Source organism: Epinephelus lanceolatus, chromosome 11, assembly GCF_041903045.1.
Source record: "Epinephelus lanceolatus isolate andai-2023 chromosome 11, ASM4190304v1, whole genome shotgun sequence".
Classification (NCBI taxonomy): domain Eukaryota; kingdom Metazoa; phylum Chordata; class Actinopteri; order Perciformes; family Serranidae; genus Epinephelus; species Epinephelus lanceolatus.
In genome coordinates, this window is record NC_135744.1 from 36,489,463 (window position 1) to 36,508,231 (window position 18,769).

General features: G+C 41.8%; 1 protein-coding gene across 3 annotated transcripts; it reads left to right on the plus strand.

Moving 5' to 3' along the window:
* Window positions 1-139: 139 nt before the first annotated feature.
* LOC117265790 (organic cation/carnitine transporter 2-like) lies at window positions 140-16,416 on the plus strand. 3 transcript variants are annotated; one of them, XM_078172575.1, is made up of 12 exons: window positions 383-442; window positions 2,025-2,332; window positions 6,943-7,125; window positions 8,710-8,813; window positions 8,894-9,048; window positions 9,224-9,395; window positions 9,600-9,732; window positions 12,962-13,062; window positions 13,641-13,855; window positions 14,776-14,958; window positions 15,108-15,243; window positions 16,298-16,416. In XM_078172575.1, exons 2-12 carry the CDS (start codon window positions 2,264-2,266, stop codon window positions 16,365-16,367), a joined length of 1,521 nt encoding a protein of 506 aa, XP_078028701.1. In that variant the 5' UTR covers window positions 383-442; window positions 2,025-2,263; the 3' UTR covers window positions 16,368-16,416. The 3 variants fall into 3 exon arrangements, with proteins under 3 accessions (XP_033496390.2, XP_078028702.1, XP_078028701.1); XM_033640499.2 differs by lacking the exon at window positions 2,025-2,332 and having other exon boundaries at window positions 140-442; XM_078172576.1 differs by lacking the exons at window positions 2,025-2,332; window positions 6,943-7,125 and having other exon boundaries at window positions 140-442.
* Window positions 16,417-18,769: the final 2,353 nt, after the last annotated feature.

Below are 18,769 nucleotides of genomic sequence, written 5' to 3' on the forward strand. Positions count from 1 at the left end.
CTGGCTCTAATATTGCAGAATAGTGTCTCTTGGTGCAAACAATTGCTTAAGGAATGTTTTACAGTGCTGTACTCTCCCCTTCAACTTTGATGAGGTGTGCATTTTTTATCTAGTACAGGGCGTGACTAACTGACAAGTGAGATGAAGACAAACCGGTCTCTTTATGATGTTGCAGTAAAGAAAAAGAAGTGATCTACGTCATGCAGGTTTGGAAGTTTGCACTTAGGATCCCGATATGAAGGATTATGATGAAACCATATCTTTTTTGGGTCAGTGGGGACGTTTCCAGCAGATTGTCTTCTTCCTGCTCTGTGCCAGCATCATGCCCAATGGATTCGGCGCATTATCTGTTGTCTTCTTGACTGCCGTTCCCAGTCACCACTGTCTGGTCCCAGAGGTTAACCTGACACAGGACTGGCGCAACGCTATCATCCCGAGAGAGGTAACTAAGATCTGAACAGGGCCTCTGGGAAAAGCTGTTAGTATGAAAGGTACACTTGTGCAAGAATTCAGAAAGAGAGCTTTAATGGTTATTATTAGATTTCATCACGAAGTTTTGATGATCAAATTTGTAGATTTAAAGTTCAGTCATTTTTAAAAGTAGCTGATAATGCAGTCTGGCCAGTAGAGTTGGGTCAAGTTCCAGTTTTGCCGGTGTGGTCCACCAGCCCAAACCAGTTTAATTTAATGCTAAACTGGCAAACAAAAACTGTAGCCTACATCAGCAACCTGTGCAGATGACGTCACTGCGCTAAATCCAGCTTGTATTGCATGATAATGATAATTATAAATAGATAACAAAAACTGCATTTGATATAGCACCTTTCATAGAAATAAAATTCAAAAAGTGCTTCACAAAGTACAATAAAGAAATCAAACAATGAAACGTGCGATCTGTACCCGACTCCCTTTTGATCGGCCATGCAATCAATTAAAAAGAACATTCAATCAACAAAGGCGAAGGCAATACAACAATTAAGAGAAAGCAATAAATAGAAAGTAAAACGTTTTATAGTGTTGGAGCCACCTTTATTTTGAGTCCTGTTCAGAAGACTAGGGACCAACTGACGATATATGGATGGAGATCACTGATGTATTTACATTGCTTAGTAATAAGTAATTATAATATTTTTATCAAAGGATTAATGGAGTCGCTAGTGTGGGACAGGCCGTGCGCAATTTTCTGCTGAGCCAAGCACCAGCAACTTAAAGGAGACCAAATTTCAATGGAGGTGGGAGGGGGGCGAGCAGCGCACGTTGTGTTTGTTGACCAAAATCTCATCTGTTATTTAGGGTGACCAGATGAGACATGGCAGAGTGGTACAGACATAGTACCCAAACTTAGGACCGTTAAGCGTTTCCACCGCAAACAGTACTCTTAAATGTGGGCAGGGTTGTCACTCACTGCTCCGTCTATCACTCACTGTATTCCCTCATCACCATCACCGGTGACACAGATAGAAGTCTGCACCTCATTTATTGTCCACAGAATGAACAGACTGCAGTGCTGGTTTCTCTCGATGGGATATTTAAAGATAAGATTAGAGTGGAGATTAGAATCTATGCAGTTCTCATTATCTGGTCGAAATTTATATAGGCACTGCTCAAAAAATTAAGGGAACACTTAAATCACACATCAGATCTTAATAAATTAATTATTAAAGTTGAAACTCTTTACTGATGTACACTGGAGAATTTGTTCAGAAGAAAATGATGTAACAACGGTCAGTGGAAATCAAAATCATCAACCCACTGAGGGCTGGATTCAAAATCACACCGAAAATCAAACTAAAAAAAACACGAAATCACAGGCTGATCCAATGTGCGTGAATTTTAACACGCACATTGGAGCTCATAATGTGACTCAGTAGTGTGTATGCCCTCCTGACAACATCAAGGCATACCCCTGATAAAATGGCGGATAGTGTCCTTGGGGATCTCCTTTCAGACCTCGATCAGGGCATCAATGAGCTCTCTGGCAGTACTTGGCAGCGTCAGATGCACCGATTGTTAATGTCCCTTAGGTGCTCAATTGGATTTAGGTCAGAGGAGCGAGAGGATCATTCAGGATCATCCGGGCACTGTCCTGCACCAGGAGGAACCCAGGACCCACTGCACCAGCGTAAAGTCTGACAATCACTCTGAGGATTTCATCCCAGTACCTAACAGCAGTCAGGGTACTGCTGGCTATGACATGGAGGTCTGTGCGACCCTCCAAGGATTTGCCTCCCCAGACCATCACTGACCCACCACCAAACCGGTCATGCTGGATGATGTTACAGGCAGCATAACGTTCACCATGGCGTCTCCAGACTCTTTCACGCCTGTCACTGTAAGGGAATTGCTCAACTTCAGCAAACACTGAAATGAGGAGACTCAGAGAACTATGGAGAAAAGTTGCAGCCAGTGGAATTACTTTAATTGCAGAATACAACTCAACAACACAGTGACATAGCAGAAAACAGCCCTGCTTACCCAACTTTCAAATGCCTTTATACTATTTGAGTGAGTGGGCGTATGTTCATTTGTGTGCATGTGTGTGTGTGTGTGTGTGTGTGTGTGTGTGTCCATCCATGTGCATCAGGTCTGGGCATATGACCTAACTGTCCCACCAGTCAGGTCATCCTAACCTAAATGTGTTCCGTTCTCTTGTTTGATTTCCAAAGTTCACCAACTCAAAAACAACTCCTTATACGGAGTTCTTCCTGTTGCAGAAACTGACATCTGATCAACTGTTTCTAAGATCTTTTGCAACTGACATTATTTTAACATTTGATATAGAATAATACATTATCTGCCTCTACATAGTCCCTCCTCTTTATGATTTTGTCATAAATTATTCGCAGAGATAATGTATGGTAAATGAACGCCTATGTTTGTATAAGTATGAGTAGGATATATGACAATGTGAAAACAACCAGTGTTCCTTACTAACATGAATATATGGTCTTGTATGAAACTATTAAACTTGAATATGATGATGCATAAGAACACATATGATATAGTGATATATCATATGTGTTAATATGATGATGCATAAGAACACATATGATATAGTGATATATGAACTTGGCATGAGTATATGATATTACATCAAACACTGAAACATATTTTAGCATCTGTCAACAAAAAACAAAAAACCTGGCGGCTGTTGAATCCAGGAAAACTCCCCCATTGGCCCCTTCCCATTAGGCGGCCTAACAGATGAATCTTCAACAGCTGGATCAAATACATCAAACAATAAAATGCAACATACTTATTAGATTATAATGGAATCACAGAAATCATTTTGGATGATATGCATAATTTGCTAAGTTGAAATCAGAGTATATTTCCCTCTTGTAAAATCAAAACACAAAGATGAATACAGGAAATGGTGCCAGAGCGGTGGAGTAACCTGTTCACAGTCTCTTGTTCTTATGTGATATCTTGTATGTGGTTGTGGTGTATATATTCCCTGTCCTCTCTTTCAGGAGAGAGTATCAGCCATTGTTCATCATTCTCTCTCACAGTTCCTCTTCGTCATTTGTGCTCCTTGTATGTCCGTTACAAGGTTCAGCTCCTTGTCCATCGCTCTCACACACCATTTCTTCAGGATAGGCACGGCTTCAAGCTTGCTCATAGCAACCAAAAATGTTCCATCAGGCGAAGTGTTATTCGAAAATTTGTAGCTTTTTCATCTTCACAAAACACCTCTGCAAAATACTCATCGTTAGGATTTCTCTTCCTATCCATTCTAGCCTCAATTTCAAGTTCTTGACCTACGATGATTCTTATTTGGCATGAATGATTTCCCATTCCTATCTCCTCTTCCCCTGACTTCATCCTACATAATATTGTTTTATTTAGCTCTACAGTTATTTCACATTTTGTTCCATCCCCTCCTATCTCTTCGGGGATGAGCACTAACCCAGTCCTCTCCCACATAGTATGAAGATCCCTCTTAGCCCGTTTGTTAACCTGCTCCTGACTAAATGGCTTAGAGTCATAATAAAGCTTATCTGAGAATGTTGGCATGGGTTTCGACACAGTGTGAATTGGGAATTTTGTGGTTGCATCATACTTATCCTGACTCCAGCGGATGTCCCGTGCTCCTTGTCTTCAGAGTCTGGCTTGGGCTCCTTGGAGCAGTCTCTTTCGTCCCCAGGGTGCCTGGTGATTGCAACACTAGGCTGCACATTATTTCCGCCAACAACCACATCATTTTCCTCATTGTTTTTCAGTTTAATACTGCACTTTTCTTTCTGCCTGGATCTTGGTGCAATGGCTCAGATGATGCCACGTCGTGCTTCCTTCGACTTGGACTGCTGTTGGAGTTGCCCTCACCACGGTGTACGGCCCTTCTCCTCTTGGCTCGTGCCACTTTCTCCTGAAGACCTTCATGTACACCTGAACGCCTGGCACCGCCTGTCTCTCGGCCTCCTGTTCGGCCTTTGGCTCCTTCGCTTTTTCCTGCAGTTATATAGATCTATGGAAGGCAGTTAATTGTTTCATATATTCAGACAGTTCCATTTGCAGTTGTCGGATAAAGCAATCAATTACCACCAGCATGTATCATTTGCCATGTACAGATTTTATCATGTTTACATAGTCCATACATAAATGTTTAAAGGGTCCCTCCGGGACTGGAATGTGTCCCACAGGGGTTTTCACCCCTTTCCGGACATTGTTTTCGGCACAGATTTCACATTGGCTCAGTACTTCTTCAACCATTGCTTGCATGTATGGGGACCAATAGCCCTGCTGTCTTATCTTTTTCGACACTTCCCCCCTCCCACAGTGTGCAACACCGTGGGCTTCTGAGATCAAAATGGATGAACAAAGCCACTGGTGCAACTACAAGTCCCTCATGGGACCTCCAAAGACCTTTCTCGTCCTGTGCTGCTCCTCTCTTGAGCCATAGTCTATGCTCGCCCTGACCTGCTTCCTTTTGTATTAGTATAATGTCTTCTGGTGTAATCATAGGTTCCAGGGACACCACTGGTGCCATTCCCCCCTCTCCGAGCGGCTCCGAATCCCCCCTCCCATCTACCCATCCGGGGCCCGCCTGTGGACAGCTCTGTGGCCAAGCTCTCCACACTGCCAACATGCTCCAGGAGGTCGATATGGCTGTGTGAATGGCTGCGGGTAGACATTGACAACTGGGGGGTGGTTGCGGGGGCTGTGTTGACTGTGCGGTGGGTGTGTTCGTTGGCGTGGGGTTCGTTTTTTCAGTCGTAATTGCTGCTTGGGTGTTAGCTTTGCCCTTGCTCTGCAGCTCGCCTAGTTGCAGCTGTGCCAGTTTTCTCTGGACGTCTCTATCCTGCTCTTTCATCCTCTGGTCATCTTTCTGTGTGGCATCGTTGTTAATCCCACTACGTCCCTTAGTCTGCTCTGGACTGGGGTGGGGAGCGCGTCAGTGACTGAGTCTCTGAACAGAGTCGTTAACACCTGGCTCTGCCCGATGTCTTCCTCAGTCTCTTGTCTCCATCTTTTCAAATGATTGTTTATGTATGTTGCAGGATTATCAGTCTCTGAAGGGTTCACCCCACAATGCTTTAGGGTCAACTTGTGTAGGGTACTCTCTCCTTAGTGCTGCCCACAGTTTCCTACAATAGGCATCAAACTCAGTTCCATCAGCCATGGGACTTATCATCCACTCACACCCGTTGTGCCTCAGCATGTTCTCCATTGCCGAGGCTCCGAGAGTTTGAGCTCACACCGCCTTCACATCCCCAATGCCAACAATTTGCCAATGGTAGCTTCCTCAAAAGCTCTGATCCACTTTGAGGCCCTGTCATGAATGTCAGGGAGTCTGGAGACCAGGCCGGTCAGATCGAGGGTCTGCCACGGGATGTAATGTCCCTGGTTCCCCTTTATTAAGATTGGAGCCATATAGTGCTCATTATTGTATCTGTCTGCCAATTCTGGTGTTCTATGGAGCATGCCAATCAAGCTGCATGGTCCTGGGCTGTGAGCACAGGTCCCACTAGAGGATGTCAGGCCTTCATGCTACCCTCATGGATTCTGTTTCTGACAGTTTGGTCAGAAACATGCACACTAGTAGCCTGCTGGAGGTCATCTTGTAGGGCTCTGGCAGTGCTCCTCCTGTTTTTCCTCACAAAGGAGCAGATACCAGTCCTGCTGCTGGGTTGATGCCCTTCTATGGCCCTGTCCAGCTCTCATTCCCTTTTGGGGGGTTGTCTTGCTTTTGCCTCGCCATTGCACCTGTTGTCACTTTCATTTGCACCAAAGCAGGTGAAACTGATTCACAAATCACTTGTACTTTCTAAATGGACAGATTGATATCCCTGAAGTTTAACTGACTTGTTATACTGTGACGATTACGTGTTCTCTCAATTTTTTTGAGCGGTGTATTTTTAAACGCTTGAGATCCGCTCATTACTGACAGTGTTTGTCATCCAAGAGAGACATTTAAGGTGTGTTGATGATTCATGTCATCAGCTCATGCATTACAAGTAAATTTTCCACCTTAAAAGCTGGACAGTGAATTAAGTTATTTTTATTTTATAGTTTACTAATATATGTAAGACTTAACCATGGGGTGAGCAGTTGTTGCATAAGCTTCAAAACCAGCCACAACTCAGCCCTGACCACGAGTAACCTTCCGCTATTGACCAATCAATGGACTGCAGTGTTTTAGCTCCACCTTTTAGTACCAGATCTGTGTGCTAGGTACCCCAACAGAGGGGTGCTACAAAATGGGGACAGTAAGGAACAGTTCCATTGGTACCATCCACAACTTTTCACAGTGGAAATGGAAAAAAAATGTGTAACAAACTGAACTGAACCATACTGTATCAGATTCAACCGTCAGAGTCAAGTAGCTACACCTGATAAAATTCCATATACAAGGCTTACTATGAAACCAGTTTGAAAATTTTTAAAGGAGCCCAACCCTACTAGTAACGCTAATAAAGTTTGTGTGATTGTGACTGTGAGGTGGTGAATGGGAAACAGGAGCTGAGCAGATGCAGCAGGTACAGGCTGGATGTCGTCAGAAATCTCTCCGCTCAGGGATTCATCCCTGGCAGGGATGTCAACCTCACTGACCTGGAGCAGGAGGGCTGTGTGGATGGGTGGAGCTACAGCAAAGACATCTATGAATCCACCATAGTCACTGAGGTGAGTGTGTAAATCTATTAATATGGGAGAACTGAGTCCTCTTTCAAATGAACTGACGATGTGAACACAAAAAGAACTGAGTCCCTTTCCTGTTGGTCCACTTTTTTGGCTCACTTTTAGAGGAGTTTGGTTTGTTTAAAAAGGACTATTATGTAAAACCACTCCACCTGCTTTCATATGCACTCTAGTCTCACTCATAAAACTGAAGCTCAGAGGAGTTGACTCCATAAGAACAGCTGCACTGTTATTCTGGTCTTGGCGAGTGTGGTGGGAGGATCTTCGATTGGGACAGACATCCTCTGAATTTCTTGAGTGATGTGGAGCAGAGGGTCAGGAGAGGGAGAGAGATACATGCTGTCTGCCTGTATCTGCGTGCTGGCCTTCTTCCTTATCTTTAAATTCTTGTTTGGGTATGGCAGCCCAAGGGCATGGCGTAGGTTAGTTCATTGCACTCTGCAACCAACCAGTGATGTTTTGTTTCAGGTTTAAGGGTTTGTGTACAGTTTCAAAAGATATTGAAGTTGTCAATCTTTATCCCACAGGTAAGGCACGCAGATGCCAGCTATGTATTTAAGCTAGGCAAGAAGTCTGGAAAATTTGAGTTTGGAAAAGTATAGAATTTTGAAATGGCAATTGAAATGTTATGAACCTTGAAACTTGGTTGTTTTTTAACTCCTAATGGACCAAGGTTCTTTTTTCTTAATCAACAATGAGATGCAGCATGCTTTAGCGTGTAGTTAGTGAGAGTATAGTCATAATGTTAAATATAATAAGTGAGAAACAAAGACAGACTTGAATTGGTTTAGGGAAAAGAGAGTGGGGGGAACTTAAAGGGACACTCCACTGTCACACTGCTCTTCCAAAAATCAGGGGGACTCACAAAGAGAGATAATCAAAATTGAGGTCTTCTCTTTTATGGATGAAGCTCCAAAACACTGTATCCTACATTTCCCATAATGCAACTGAATAGCATCCTTCATTCCTCCTAAATGTCCATGTCTTTCGGACCTCACACCTCCCAGTTTGCAATGCAGGTATTCTGTTAAAAGTTGAAAAGTTGAAGTTGAAAAAATCCAAAAAGCAATACATGCTTATTCCACTGTTTTCTCAGGCTGAGTACAACCTCTCATAATGAGTAACAGAACTTTTGTGTAAAGTTGGCGTAGTGCCTGGAGTTATGCTGCTTCATAACTTCATATAGATCTATGGATTTAATTGGTGGCAAGTTACACAATGATTCTCTCTATATATAGTGTGCTAATGTGAAGAAGGGGTCAGGGGTATTGTTATAAGAAATTGCTTTACCTAATACTAAAACTTGTGGGGAATCTGAATGGTGCTGTTTCCAACAAGACAAAATAAACAATGTTACCATGTGGCTGCTGAACTAAACAAACAAACAAACAAACAAACAAAAAGTTTTATCTCAGCAGTCAAGTGAGTATTGGACTTATATTCATCAAATCACCTTTGCCACGGATTCCCCCTTGTCTTTTTGGTTCCTTGAAAACAACATTTTAATCTCATGGGACTTTCTGGTTAAATTAATAAATACATTTGTTTTATTGTTCATGGATATTCCAGTTTGACCTGGTGTGCGGTGATCAGTGGAAGCAGCCATTCACCACCACAATTTTCTACCTGGGATTTCTTGCTGGATCCTTCTTCTCAGGACAGCTCTCGGACAGGTACTGAAAACACCATCTCACAATGAAATGATACCATGTTAAATTATTACCCAAGATGTCTCTTGTTCTTCTCACTCTAGGTTTGGAAGGAAGCCTGTTCTCTTCATCACCATGGCTCTTCAGACAATTTTTACTTTTTCTGAAATGTTTTCCCCTTCTTGGACGGTGTTCTCCATCCTCATCTTCTTCAATGGTTTGGGACATAACTCCAACTATGTGTCTGGTTTTGTGCTGGGTAAATGTGAACATTTCATGCTCTAGAAATAACAATGAATAATTTTATACAGTAGTCAGTGATTTTGAGTAATATACATATTGTGTGTACTTTAAGTGTCTTGTTGTATCACTGTTTATCGTTAATAGCTTTACATATTACCAGCATTTCTCTCTCTCTTTCTCTTTTTCTGCAGGCGCTGAGATCTTGACTGGAAAAGTGCGGGTGCTGTTTTCAACTATGGGTGTGTGTCTCGGCTTTGCCATTGGCTACATGCTGTTGCCTCTTTTCGCCTACTTTTTAAAGGACTGGAAATCTCTCCTGCTGGGTGTCTCTCTGTCTGGCCTGCTCTACATCCCTTTCTGGTGGTAGGTTGTAACCACAACAAAAAAATGGTAGGCTTACCTACCATGCACCATAAATGCCATGATCTTGCTCTTGTCAGGAGACAAAATAATAATTTGGCTCTTTCACTAGAGAAATAATCTAACTTGCATTCGCACTCTTTGTTGCTTTGTCTTCTAAGCCCCTCTGATCCAGCCTCTCTGTTTGTCTGTTGAAAACTGAGGCAGGTTCATCCCAGAGTCTCTTCGGTGGTTGCTCTCTCAGGGAAGAGTGGAGGAGGCCGAGGCCATAGTGAGAAAGGCTGCTAAGATGAACAAAGTTGAGGCTCCACAGGTGATCTTCGAAGATTACAGTGCATATGTAAGTCTGCTTTGATTGAAATCATGCAGCACAAGACACATATAAGTCTGCTTGACGACACGCATTGTTGGTACAGTTCATCCTGTAGGGAACCAAGGAAACTATAAAAAAAAGAGGAAGGGTCATTGCATCAGTGGCAGCATTCAAAATTTGTATTGCTGCCAGACTTAAGTCAATGGGGCAGGCATGGCAAGTCGCATTGTAAACCATCATATTTGTGCTGTTTCACTTCTGAAAAATATTTCTACTGAATAATAAAAATCTAAATGTGCACATTCGTTTTCCTTGTTAATGGTCTTCTAATAGATCATGGCTCGTTCAGAAGCTGCATAAAACTCAACTCAAGCCTGTTTTGTCCAGTACATCACGATACATGACCAAGTGGGGCAGGTCTGACCTATATCTTTGACCATACCGCTAGAACGCCTTACAGTCTGCCTCAGTGATTTACATTCATGCTCGTCAACTTCTCTATATGAGCTAGCATTCACATACTGACAGCGATTAAGCTAGAGAGGCTGAAACATTTGCTATCAATAACCTATACTGCAGGTTCCTGTCTGTTTCTTTTGCACCCTCACAAGAATTATTTCTTACAGACATCAGTGAGTTTATCTCCATATCAATGAAATGCGACTCAACAGAGATATTGCTGACTAAAGTTAGCTCAACAAACTGCAAATGCTAGCTTATTGGCAAACGAAGGAACAAGTATGTTTTAAAGATCCAGATTTATAATAATTTGCAGATTAGCGCCACCTCCTGTCAATAATAGGAAACACAGAGAGAATTTGTAAATTCATTCATTCATCCTTCATTCATTTTCTGTAACCGCTGGAGCCTATCCCAGCTGACACTGGGCGAGAGGCGAGGTACACCCTTGACAAGTTGCCAGACCATTACAGGGCTGACACATAGAGACAGACAACCATTAACGGTCACATTCACACACCTACAGCCAATTTAGAGTCACCAATTAACCTGCATGTCTTTGGACTGTGGGAGGAGGCCTGAGAACCCGGAGAAAACCCATGCTGCAAACTCCACAAAAAAGGGTTTCCCCACCCCTTGTTTGAACCTTGTAAATATTATCTAATATTACTTTCAGTTTGAAGGTTATGAATTAATGATTAAATACACACCAGCTGCATGTATGTGCTACACAGTGACAATCTGTGATCTGGTTAATTGAAGTCTGGTGTTGGGGTCAACATATATTTACCTCACTTGGCGGCATCATAAATGTTGGGGTCAACACATTAGGCTTCACACGGAGGCACCAAATATGTTGAGATTTAATTGGCTATCGGAAATAATTAATAATTATTATTAATAATTAATAATCGTGTTAAATAATGTGACTTAATTAACATTAAATCACCTCGTGGGGCACCATTCCCGTAAAGGGAAAAATGATAGCCAATTAAAGATAGTCTCATAAAATAGGCTAAACTATTAATTTGGAGTTTGATTAATAATTAAATTGATGACAACAGCCAAAACTAACAGTAACGCCTGAAGGATTTCGGAGTTCTTGACGCAGCAGAGGTTGACTATTCATTCACTCTTGTGCAATATTAAACAGACAGCAGGTATGATTCCAAAGAATTATATTTATTCACAAACTAGCAAAGCAAACCAAAACATACAAATTCTAACTAACTATATACAAGCTTGGTGTGTATATGTGTGTTGTGTGTGTGTGTGTGTGTGTGTGTGTGTGAGAGAGAGAAAGAAGAGAAAGACAAAGGCGGGTGTGGTGATCAAGGAGCCATTTGGCCTACAAAACAAAATGGCTGACAACAGAGAACTACCAAAATGGCCGAATCAAGGCTGGCTTCAGGGGGAGGTATTTGTCTGACCGTGTGGTCAGGACAAAGACAAAGGAAAAGAAGCGGGAACTTTGAGATGCCTGTTTGGATGTAGCTCTGTTGAAAGCCTATTTGTTAATGAGTCTATGTCAATGTGACATGTGTTGCAAATGGTCTGAATTAGTGCAGAGATTGTTTAGTTGAGTGCAAAATCTGTTTGTGAACAGTATTAGCAAACTAAACACTTAGCTTTGGTGAAGCCAACTGATCAATGACCTAACTGCAGTCTATCACAACAATACTCAGTAAACAGCATCAAATCACGTACAACAAGTTAAACAGTCTTGCTTAGCCTGTAAAGCTGTGATAAGCTATGCCCGGTTGTTACATTACCGATCCTTGAATGGATGGAGAAAAGAGTCACTTGGTGGTGTACTGCTTTGTTAGCCGGCAGAAGAAGGCTGGGAAGATGGTTCCAGCTGCAGTCTTTGTTGTGTCCTTTGTTCCAAAGGTTCTGATCCGAGGAAGCTGGTCGCTCGGGGTCCTTGCAGAGTTCGACGCTGGGTGCTAACTCACTTAGTTCCTTGTTGCTGGAAAGCTAGTTGCTTTGTGGCCTTGTGTTTGCAACAGAGTCTGTGATCAGTTGCCCTCCCTTTAGTAGTTCGGGCTATGGAGCAGGGGTTTGGGCCTCTGCTGTCCCAGGCCCAGCCGGAAAGAGGGGTGCAGCTGCTACAGCAGCTGGAGCAAGAAGAGCGGTGAGAGATCTGAAGGGAGCAAACCTTGTACAGATGCCTGTGACATCACAGAGTCACATGTCGCTGTAAAAGTACTGTCCAATCAAGTTGTGGGACTTGAGTCTCACTGAGGTGTGAGGTGAGATCTCCTGTGGAGATGGGTGTCACATAGCCCTCTTTGTTTGAAGACAAAGAGCATACAGAGGAAAAAGCCTTTAAATTGTCCAGTGATGATTCTACCAAATGATAAACCATCTGTGGTCCTGTGAATCCCAACACTGGTTAGTGATAATAGGTCATACCTACCACAATGGTCATGTATCTTGATATATTGGACCTAACAGGCTTGGGGGAGCTAACATTACGCAGCTGGCAGACAGAGCCTTGATCTGTTTGAAGACCAATAACAAGGACGCCAACATCATGTAATGTGTCTTTTCTTCTTTGGTGGACGCATTTTTCAGTCAAAGGTGAAAACAGCACAGATATGATGGGTAATTGTAGGACTTGTCATGCCTGCCCCATTAACTTTAATAGAGGTGGCACCAAAGTTGGGCACCAAAGCAAAATTTGAGTGCTGTATGGCACATGAATGTCTGTACCAAATTTCAAGGCGATATTTCATTCGGGACCCAGCTAAAACACAAGAAACTGCAGGTAGGACTGAGGTTTTATATCTTGCAGGCTGATGAGACAAAGACAGACCCGAAGAACCACCACAATATCTTCGACCTTCTGAGGACAAGAAACATCAGAAACATGACTCTCATTCTGTGCCTGGTGTGGTGAGTATCCAGTCTGAGAATTTCACCAAACACAGACAATTAGATTTTAGGCAATGTTCACAGTTACACACTGTGTATTGGACTGTTGTTGTGTTTTTTTCATAAACACCTCAGCATAATTTCAGTCCAATACAACACCAACACACATTACAGCCTAAATCTTAACAGCCAGAAACCACAGAGTTGTGCAGCCCTGCACAGGTCTAGACGTTCTGTTTGGTTATGCATTCAGCAATTGGCAGCGTTCACAAACGGGAAGCCAGAGGGTTCATGTCCCAGTAATTAGTGCCAAACCTTCCAGTGAAGCTCCTTTCTCGAAGGTGAAAGGACGTAATTGTGTGGAGTGTTAGATAGTAATACATTAGTAAGTACAGTAGAAATGGTCACAGTTTATATGGATCGCTTATATGGATCAAAAAGCTGGGGACAGAATCATTACTATACAAATGCTGTTTAAATAATTAGCTTCTGGTAATCAAGTAGTTCATTTACAGTGTTCATTTGGGTTTAGTGATAACAACAACTACTTAAACGATGCCATTCAAACATCTCTGTTGTCTGTGTCTCTGTCTTCACAGGGTCACTATTAATGCTGGATACTATGGCCTGTCCCTGAACACATCCCGACTCCATGCTGACCCCTACATCAGCTGTTTCCTCTCAGCAGCTGTAGAGGTACCAGCATACGTTTCCAGCTGGCTGTCGCTGCGATACCTTCCACGACGACTGTCTGTCATCTGCACCATGCTTATGGCAGGGATGTCGCTGTACTTCATTCAGCTGGTGCCTCAAAGTAAGCAGAGTCATGAAGTAGTGCATCACGGTACTGTCATATTTCCAAGCAAATATTTTTAGGCCGTAAATTGCACTCCTATAACATTGTCAGAGTCATAGAGGACAGTTTTAGAGACAAAGTCTTAGAAACAAACTAGAATTACCTTGCGGTTGTATGCCTCTGCGTACCAGTGAAGTTGCACTTTCAGTTTACATCCATGTCCGTGCTTCACACACATCTTTCCCTGGCAGCACAGAAGATGTATACAATCAGCACAGTTTCAAGGTGGACATCCAAGTTTGGTTACACCAATTCAGTATCTGACCAAATGTCTCCTCTTCTGTTCCCTAGATATGATGTTGGTCACATTGACCTTGACCTTGACCTTTGACCACCAATTGTCCTCACTTCATGCTTGAGTCCAAGTGGACATTTGTGCCACATTTCAGGAAACTCCCTCAAGGCCTTCTTGAAATATTGTGTACACTAGAATGAGATGGACACAAGGTCACAGTGACCTTGACCTTTGACTCCCCCAAATTCTAATCAGTTCAATATAAATTCTAAGTGGACGTTTATGTCAAATTTGCTTTTAAGATATCACGTTCATGAAAATAAGATGGATGCAAGGTCACATTGACCTTGAACCCTGACCACCAAAATCTAGTCAGTCCATAGTTGAGCCCAAGTGACCATTTGTGCCAAATTTGAAGAAATTCCCTCACAGTGTTTGTGAGATATTGCATTCACAAGAATGAGACAGACAAGGTCACAGTGACCTTGACCTTTGACCTATGGCCACCAAAAACTAACAAGTCAAGTTTTGAGTCCAAGTGGACGTTTGATTTTCCCTTAAGGCATTATTGAGATACCGCAGTCACGGGAAAGGGATGGATGGACAACCTGAACCTGATGGAAAACCATTTCTTCCATTTCAGGTTTATCTGAGCTGGCTGTTGCACTGGAGATGCTGGGTAAATATAGTCTTACCACAGGTATAGCCCTGATGTATGCCTACACAGCAGAGCTTTACCCAACAGTGCTCAGGAACACAGCAACAGGGACATGCACCACCGTTTCCAGAGTGGGCACCTGCGTTGTACCTTTCGTGTTACTGCTGGGTGAGTGAACTGTCTCTAATAGTAATTATTAGCATTTTTTTAATATGACTTAAACTTGGCACATGAATGTACATGAAGTACATGCTTATAGTACACATATGTAGGACCCAGGACCCCCCTCATCCTAATTTTCCCTTCTCCTTGGACAGGTGATTACTTTAGGTACATGCCTTATATCATACTCGGGTCTCTATCTGTCGTGTCTGCCTTCGCTACTCTCTTCCTACCAGAGAGTTTTGGACGACCTCTACCTCAAACTATTCAAGAGATGCAGAGAAGACAGAGGTCAGTTCCTTCAGGAATACAATACTGTTATCATATTTTTTATATGTAAAACCCCTCTGTGAGGATCTGACTTTGGCAGCTCCTTGAGGTAGTAGCAAACGAGAGATCATCTTGGAATGGGATCACTCCAGCCACGATACAACGATCTGTGACTTAAAACAGATGTGGGCCAGGACAGGCATTTAAACACCTGGCGAAATACTCAAAATCGCTTTTATGATAGTTCTCGCTTCAAAGGTATCACCATGACCACATCTGGCTATGATGACACACAGACTCACAATCCGTGGTCATGTTACTTCAGTGTTTGTATGGGCAAACTACAGCGTAATGCTTTATCAAATGGAATTGCTAATAATAGCTAAACTGGCTCAAACTGGTATTGCTGTCAGTATCTTGGTTGTCCAATTTGTACTTGAGACTGGCCAGCTGTCAGTCTACCACCAGATCTACCTGATGTGCAATGCAGTAAACTGAAGAGTAGCAAAATTAATCTATAAACCAGCGTGCATAGCTGGTCAAAATATTCTCTGTGGTTAACTGATTAAAAATTCACCATTGACATCAAATATCAAATACAAATGAAGATGTATTTTCAAGAAGCAAAGAAATTTTATGAGACTTAATGAAAAGAATTACAAAGCTGTATAAAGTGCTTTTTTATGTGTTTGTGAATTTGTGTCCTGGCTTTTTCCCTGGATGCTGCCCATTTCATGTTGGAACAGTTGTCTTTCTTAACATCAGGGACTACAGTGATCAGAGCTGAACAAATTACCCAGATACTGCAAACTATCTGTTGCTAATGAAAGACATGTCAAGTACAGATTACTCCTCTAATTCTACAACCCAAACCAGTCCCCCTCACCACCACCATCACCATCATGATTGAGAAGATGTGATGATGGTGGCATCAATCTTTGTAGTCAATGCACCTGTTCAAAATAATAATGAAGTTGGTAGAAGTGAAAATGTTCAAATGTTACAGCTTTTCTAGTTTTTCTGTCTGTGAAAAAAAACAACTGATGTTTTGCTTGTTTGTCTTTTGTCCCAACAGAATGAGGTGCCCATTCATCACAAGAAAGGAAAATTCAAAATCTACGGTGCTTTTCGAAAGTCAACTCTGATTGTCTCAAACATTACTTACAGAAGTTATTAATAAATATTGTAACTGAATATCGTTCTACTGTTTACTGTTCTTACTTTGAACATCTCTGTCAGCAAATCAGTACAAGTGGATTTAATTACATCACCAAGAATTGAAAGATTAAATTGTGCATGCATATTGTGCATGTTATCTCAGGTGAAACTACGTAACATATATATAAAAGAAAGGTAGGCTGCAAGAAATTGAGAAATTCTGACTTTTATCTGTGCAAAGATTTATTCTTTAAAATCTGAGATTCAAATGTACCCCAGGCCAACTAGATTAGGTATGCCACCAAAATGAAAGCCAAATGATGTCTATAAAGAAGGGGGAACAAACTTTTTACTGGCAAAGAAACATGAATCCACCAGCACAGAGCAAACTTGTCAGTGCATAGCGCAGAGTTTCCATTAGCGTAGTGAAAGATTTGACAGCAAACATGGTAGTGTATTGTTTTGGGATGTAAACCAGAACCTGGAGCTTCCTTTCACTGTCCACCAAAAAATAATAAATAAATAATGGACATGGTAGATGTAACTAGTTTGTAAACTCCCATTTTGAATCCTCAAGTTCGGCATTTTAGCCATCGTAATCCTGGATTTTGGGGCCAGAAGTGACCACATTTGGATGAGGAGCTGTGGAGGAGCAAGGGCTGGATCTGTTTTTAAGTTATTCATCAAAAATGAACCCATAGTTCTACCTTTGAATAAATTTAAAACATTTATGTTCTCTTTTCTAATACATCAGAATGTAAAATTGAAATAGCAGACTTAAAATATGGGGTGGAGTTTTACATGCAGTTATTTTCAAGGATTTTTGTATTGCTTTGTTTTTGTCTTATTTTAACATTTGCACGTACACTTACCACCGTAGATGGGTTGTAGCAGAATTGCCACCTTGTTTTCTTATAATGAAAGTTACACATTCAGCAATTCCAGAAGAGTGCTGTAGTGGTTATTATTACATTGTATTGCAATATTTTGATGATCACATCTTTTTCTACATCTTCTATATGAAGTAGAGAGAGGCTGATAAGGCAGTCTGGCTACAGTCCAGGGATTTATGTCAAGGTGTAATCAGCACAGGTAATGTAAGGACACAGTTGTAAATGTGATATTGTTGCTTGACAATTTCAGTCACTCGTTACACAGAATGACAGCATACACAACACATGCAGGTTCAAAATAAATGTTACCAATAACACTAATAAAGTGTGTGTGATTGTGACTGTGAGGTGGTGAATGGGAAACAGGAGCTGAGCAGATGCAGCAGGTACAGACTGGATGTGGTCAGAAACCTCTCTGCTCTGGGAACACTAGCAAAATCCTTGAGCACTTTAAAAACTGCTTGAAAGTCCTTGCTTTATATCAACCTGTGCTTTAAACTTTTATGTTCTAAAACCTGTAATATACACTTTTTAGAGTATGTTGCACCATTCGTACTGAAAACACCATCTCACACATCTCACAGTCAAATGATACCATGTTCTTAAAATCTCTTAATTCTACAAGCTATGATACACGTTTCTTAGAGTATGAAACAGGACTTTTCTTTGGTATTATGTTACTTTTGTTACCTTGCTTGGTGTTTTGTTATGTAATGCTGCATTACATATTGTTATGATCTCTGACCCTAGAGGTACACAGCAGATAAAAAAAATATTGGCCTTAATGTTGGGTATTTGTTCTTTGCACTTTTGCCTTGCTTTGACATCTTGTTTTTACTTTATTTACTATTTGCTCTTATTTCGTTGTTTAACTTCTCACTCAGTGTGTCTGGGTTTTGCCACTGGATACATGCCTACTTTTTAAGGGACTAGAAATCTCTCCTGCTGGGTGTCTCTCTGATTTGCCTGCTCTACATCCCCCTCAAGTGGTAGGTTGAAACCATAACAAAAAATGTACTCGTGGTTAGTTTACCGATTGTGCACCATAAATGGCATGATTTTGCCCTTGTCAGGAGACAAATAATGATTTGACTCTTTCACTAGAGAAAAATTCTAACATGCATTCACACCGTTCATTGCTTTGTCTTCTAAGCCCCTCTGATCCAGCCTGAACCTTTCTGTTTCTCTGTTGAAAACTGAGGCAGGTTCATCCCAGAGTCTCCTCGGTGGTTGCTCTCTCAGGGAAGAGTGGAGGAGGCTGAAGCCATAATGAGACAGGCTGCTAAGAAGAACAAAGTTGAGGCTCCATGGGGGATCTTTGGAGATTGCAGTGCACATGTAAGTCTGCTTTGACTTAAATTATACAGAACAAGACACAAAATCCTTGATTGAAGACACGTTGTTAGTGCATTCACCCTGTAGGGACAATAATGTCTGTAACAAATTCTTTTAGCAGTTATTGTGGAGTCCGTCACTTCTCTGGACCAAAGTGGTGG